Source organism: Phocoena phocoena, chromosome 19 (genome assembly GCF_963924675.1).
Source record: "Phocoena phocoena chromosome 19, mPhoPho1.1, whole genome shotgun sequence".
Taxonomy (NCBI): Eukaryota; Metazoa; Chordata; class Mammalia; order Artiodactyla; family Phocoenidae; genus Phocoena; species Phocoena phocoena.
Window position 1 is genome coordinate 26,020,468 of NC_089237.1, and position 6,000 is coordinate 26,026,467.

At 48.6% G+C, this 6,000-nt stretch overlaps 1 protein-coding gene and 1 non-coding gene across 7 annotated transcripts in view; one reads left to right on the top strand and one right to left on the bottom strand.

The window, feature by feature from the left end:
* HNF1B (HNF1 homeobox B) overlaps positions 1 to 5,703 on the top strand; it is a 52,459-nt gene extending 46,756 nt beyond the window's left edge. For 2 of the 6 annotated variants that reach the window (XM_065897923.1, XM_065897919.1), the window contains exon 9: positions 4,735 to 5,703. In XM_065897923.1, the coding sequence (XP_065753995.1) occupies positions 4,735 to 4,755 (21 nt within the window). In that variant the 3' untranslated portion in view covers positions 4,756 to 5,703. The remainder of the gene's footprint in view (positions 1 to 4,734) is intronic. The other 4 variants (XM_065897921.1, XM_065897925.1, XM_065897920.1 and 1 more) reach the window with 3 other exon arrangements.
* On the bottom strand, positions 487 to 618 carry LOC136139567 (small nucleolar RNA SNORA72). Its single transcript, XR_010657088.1, has one exon. It is a non-coding gene; the product is annotated as a small nucleolar RNA SNORA72 (small nucleolar RNA).
* Positions 5,704 to 6,000: the final 297 nt, after the last annotated feature.

Below are 6,000 nucleotides of genomic sequence, written 5' to 3' on the forward strand. Positions count from 1 at the left end.
GATGAAGAGCCGACGTGGGCGCGAGGCAGACCCGGGCTCAAGATTCCACCACTGTCTACCTGTGTGACCAAAGGGAAAAGTCTAGCGTCTCTGAAATTTCAGTTTCCTCACCTTTAATATGAAGATAACAATTCCTCCTTCGTGGATCATTGAAAGGACAAAACACAATAAAACTTGTAAAACACTCAGCTCAGCGCTTGGCTGGAAACACCCAGTCCGTGGCAGCTGGGCCAATCTTGGCTTTCCCTGCTGGTAACCTTGAGTGTCTCTCGAGCTTAGGAAGGAGGATTTTAAATGGCAAAGGGCATTTATTTCTCCCTGGTGTCCCACTCAAGATAAAAGGCAGTAATCTTTCTTTTTTTTTAATTTTACAATTCATTTAATGGCAACGGGTAATCATCAAATTAGCAATGGTTATCTTCAAAAGTTATTACACTAGCTGTGCTACCATTTCCCACATAAGATTCATCACATAAATCAGACTTGGTTTATCACCAGCATTTATAAAACCAGACCTAGGAAAAGAACTAGGTCTGGGGACACATGCATGGTCTTAATATAGCGAATGTTTAGCCTGCCCTGATTATTACAAAATCAGAACAGCGAGAATATTCGCAGAAAAGGCAGTAATCTTACGTAGTGGGTAAGAGCAGAAAATTTTCTGTTCTGAGACCCTGCGCACGTCACTTAAAATCTCTGTAAGCCTCAGTTCCCTCATCTACAAAACTGGAAGTATGATCTTTACTTGTAATTAATAGAGCTATAATTAATCTAACTTAATAATAATCTGTACTCATTGTCTCTACTTCCTCACCCCCAGTTCCCTTTTCTTTCTTTTCTTTTAACTGAGGTATAGTTGGCTTACAATATTCTATAAGTTTCAACATAGCGATTCACAATTTTTAAAGGTTATACCCCATTATAGTTATTGTAAAATAATGGCTGTATTCCAATATCTGTGCTGTACAACAGATCTTTGTGGCTTATCTATTTTATTCATAGTAGTTTGTACCTCTTAATCTCCTTTCTTTTTCCACCCACCTTCCGTCTCCCCACTGGTAACCACTGGTCTGTTCTCTAGTGAATCTTGTTACTTTTTTTATTATATTCACTCATTTGTTGTACTTTTTAGATTCCACATGTAAGTGATATCATACGGTATTTGTCTTTCGCTGTCTGACTTCTTTCACTAAGCATAATACCCTCCAAATCCATCCATGTTGCTGCAAATGGTGAAATTTCATTCTTTTTGATGGCTGAGGAGTACTCCATTGCATATATACACCCCCCCCCCGCCATTGTATATATACCTCTCTTGAGAACATTTCAGTCTGGCTTTTGTCCCCACGTTCCTGAAACCCCTCTTGGCCAGCTCACTAATACCTCCTTGTCACCAAATCCAGTGGTTATCTCTCAAGCTCTATCTCTGACACAGCGAATCACTCCTTCCTTTTTTCACTTGGATTTTAGGACATTACCCATGCCTGGTTCTCCTCCTATGACACTGGCCACTCCTCCTTTCCTTGGCTGGCAACTCGTCTTTGCGACATTTACTTGTCAAAGGGCCCTGGGACTCGCTCTTTGGCCTCTTCTCTTCCATGTTTGTCCCTGGGCAATCTCCAGTCCCAGGGCTTTGGATCAAGTGTACACAAAGATGGATCCTATCATTCTGTCTCCAGTACAGACCTCTCCCCTGAGGGTCCATTCACAAACCTGATGCATCTTTGGCACATACAGATGCATACCTAACATACCTGACAAGCCTCTCAAAGTGAACCTGCAGCTCTTCATGTTGTCCCAATTCCTCCTGACCCAAATTGCTTCCTCCTTGGGCTTCTCCATTTCCAAACATGATACCAGTTCTTCCAGTGAGATTCCTGAGGGTACCCTCGATCATTTCATACCCCGCATCCCACATCCAGTCCATCAATAAGTTCTGCTAGGGGTCCTTCAAAATGCATCCTCAGTCTGACGGCTTCTCACCACCCCATCAGTCTTTCGCTCCTGCAGTGGCCCCTAACTTCCCACTTCCGGTCTTGCCCCACAGGGGTGCGTGTGCTTTGTTCACCACACAGCAGCCAGAGTGATCTCTGGAAAAGGGAAATCCATCGTGTCCCTCCTCTGTCAAAATGCTCCACTAGCTTCCCGTTGCAACCAGACTGAAACAGGGACCTCCAAGGCCCTATGTGGTCAGACCACGGCCCTTTCTCCCTCTGTCACTCAGCCTCAGCTGAACCAGAGCTGAAGCAATCCTACCACAGGACTTCTGCTTCTGCGGTATCCTCTGCCTGGAATATTCTTTAATGCATATCTTTACCTGTGTTCATTTCATTCAGTTCAAACATCACCACCTCAAAGAGTGGGGGGATCACCTTCCGATCCCCTTCCCTAATTTATTGCCTCTTCCCTCCAGTCACTGAAACCTCTTACCATGCTTATTTTTCTAGAGTGTTCGTCTCCTCCTAAACTTTTATGTTATGCATTTTGTTTTACTCATTCATTGTTCAAAACCCTCACTAGAATTTAATCTCAGTGGGGATGGGGACAGGGTCTTGTTCACAACTGCACACACACCCAGTGCCTAAAAAAGGGCTAAGGATATGGAAGGACCTCCAAACCATGTGAAATGAATGAATTACCTACCTCAGAGGCTTGACGTGAGCATTCAATGCCATGATGCGTGTCAAGCCCTTACTTAGCGGTGCAGCCTGGCACACAGTAGGACCTCAATAAATGTCAGCTCTTCCCCATTACGGATCAAATCTTCTTAGGGTGAGGACATCCTTAACAATCCCCCAGCCACTACATCCTCCAGACGAGGGCTCTGTAGTCACTCAGAGGTCCTCGGGCAAGGCCCCCGCGCCGCTGGGTGAGCCAGGCCTCCATTCTGAGGGAGCACAGTGCACCCCTTATCAGATGTTTGTGTTTAGACTCTGAAGGGGGCAAATAACCCTAGTTCCTTTGACAACATTTAGGGCTCTGCCACCATTTTATTATGTGAGCAAACATTTGATAGCTGGGAAGCCCATCCCTAATGACAGGTCATAGAATCTTGCTGGCGTCTCCTTATCTGCTCTTGGTGTTTGCTCTTCTATTGAAACCTGCAAGGTCACAAGCCATTTTCTCTCTCCTCCACCTGAAATCTGAAAATTGGAAAAAGGCTGATAGTGGGGAGTAAAGAAACTCGAGAGTGGGGGTGGGTGGGGGAAGGAAGAGGAGGCAAAGGGTATCAGAGGACCCTGACCAGGGCCTCAAGAATGAAGAAGGGCCAGCAAGCTGTCTCCTCCCACGGACGCACGGCTCAGTCCTGCTCCGAGGAGCTCTGGAGGGGGCACCCCGGGCAGTCCAGTGTTACCAAGGACAGTTACACCAAGCACCGTGCGGAGTACTGCACACAGAGCAGCCCCTCTGATCCCCCAACGACCTTCATCTTATAGATGGAGAAACCGAGGCTCAGAGAAAGGAGATTGACCAAGAAGAAAGCTAGTAGAAGGCTTCTAACCTCAGCGTAATAGAAAGAACGCGGGCTGGGAGGTCTCCCAGAACTGGTTGGAATCCCCACACTCTCCTAGGTCTGAAACCTTGGACAATCCACGGACTCTCTTTGACCTTGTTTTCCTCACCTGTAAAATGGACATAATGGCAGCCTCATACAAGGCTATGGCTGGGAGCACTGATTAATGAGATAACAGTGGGATAATAGGCCTTTAATAGTAGTGGGAGGTGTGCGTGTATGTGCGTGCGCGCGTGCGGCACGCGTGTGTATTGGGTGAGGTCTTGAGAAAATAAGCCACGAAGCCAAAGGGCAGAACCTTCCCCTGAGATGACAACAAAGCGGAAAGAGAAGAAGGAGACAGAGAGAGGAGAAAAGGGACTCCCTGGAAGGCAAGGGCGAGCAGTGGTGTTCCAAGACAGCTGAGATGAGCAAGGCCCAGGGCTCTGGGAGCAGAGGCTGCCTCGGATGGGGGTCTGGCTCCTCTCAAAGGCTCCTCCATGCTGGGTAGGTCTCCTGCCCCGACGCACCGGGAAGCCTGGCGTCAGAGGCCTTCAGCCCTTAGATCCTGGTCCTCTGAGCTCTTGTCCTGACGGTAACAAATGTTGTAGAAAGCACTTCGCAATTCCCCGTGCTTCGTCCCTGATGGATCGTTTGTGAGTACGTGGTGATTTTCTCATGCGCTTTATGGCCTCGTGGCTCAAAATATATCAGCAGCATCCACCCAAGCTGGGAGCTGATTAGAAATGCAGGTTCTTAGGCCTACCCCAGGTCCACTGAATCAGAATCTATCAGTACATTTTAACAGGATCTCTGCTACTCACGGGTCCATTACAGTTTGGGAAGGGGTCTAGGGGAACCCCTGCTCTTAGAGGACTTAGGAAGAGATCCTTATTTCCACCAGAAGCAAGAGCTCCCCATCCAGCTGCCATCACCACCAAACTGAGCAGTTTATTTATAAACTCACAGGAAGAGGAGCCCAACTTCAGGATAAAGGTCGGCGAGTTATGACTATTTCAAGGTCGGCGGCAATTCACTTCTGTCTTCTGAAGTAGCCAGGGAAGCCGGCACCTAGGTCTTCCTAAAGGGAGCGTGTTTCAGGCTCAGCAGGCACGGGGTCCCCAGGCCTCCAGCCTCAGCTCTTTGCTGAGTTGGGTCTCAGCTCCCCCAGAGAAGCCAGACTAATGGCCCAGGTCCCAGCAGATGTACACAGCTGAGCTGTCTCTCCTCTCTCTCTGCAGTGTCCTCTCCAAGCCTGGTGATGCCCACACATCACTTACTTTGTGCACAGCAACAAGGACCCTATTTTCCACACCATCACCCTCCAGGCAGCTGTCGCGGAAAAGCGCAGTGACCTGACAAGCAGCACCTGCGAGAGGTCCCTGCTCACCTGACGTCCTGCCAGCGCCTCGGACAATCCGCTCTGAGAGGCGCGGCCCGGAGCCCAGCTTCCCTTCTATGCAGTATTGTCACGATGCCTCTCCCAAGACGTCAAGCTCTCCCGTCCGGTCTGTCCTAAAGGCGGGAGGTGAGAAACCGAGGAAGAGGAAGAGAGAAAGCCGGAGCGTCTACATCATGCTCCTTCATCGAACAAACTGATGTGAAAACTTGAATCTGTTACTGAAATGAGGCGAGGAGGACACGTGCTATTGAACTGAGCCAAACGCGCTGTAAATATCAGCCACCTCCCTCCCCCACCCCCCCTCCCAGCTGATCTGGAGATTTCTTTTAAAGAAGTAAATTTGTCCAATGGGTGTAAACTATAAACTACTGTAATTAAGTGCAATTTCCCCTCTACCTCCTCTCCCCTCTGCCCTGTGTATAATACTAAAGTGTCTATCCGTTTTCTTCGTAAAGGTCAGAGTTGAATTTTCAAAGTGATTTGCCCCCTCTGTCTTCCCCCACGGAGAAACATCTAAGGTGGAAGTGAAGCCCCTGCCCCCCCTTCCTCGGGCCCGGGCACACACAGGGACTGTGTATTTTGGACTGTCTGCTAGCTCACTCCAATCTCCTGATGTTAAGACACACCTCTGGATCCCTGGAAGGGCTGAGCATAGTGTCAGAGTAACGTCCTCGCTTCCGGTGGGGTTGGGGGATCAGCCAGTACCTCCCCAGGAAACCCCAAGACAGGGACACTGGCTGTTTGATAGCACAAAGAAAAGTTGCCCTTTCCGAAAACCTCCCATTAAAACAATTTATTTTGTCACTGCCCAGCGTCTCATATTTCTGTCTGTCTCTGACTCTTCCCCTGCCACGGTTCCTCCAAGAACCCCCGGCCCGTGGTCTCCTTGGAATTTTCCACTTACTCCACCAGGCTCGCTGCTGCATGCCCCAGTGTCTTCAGGCCGGCTTTACCGCTAAGGTAAGAAAAGGCTGTAACCCCAGTCAGACTCCAATACCTTTGTCTTTCTGTGACTCACAGAAGTAGACATGGAGCCAACTCTTGGTGACTGTTGGTCACAGGAACAGAGAAAAAGTAGGAAAAGTGGAATCCCCGTGGGTAACAT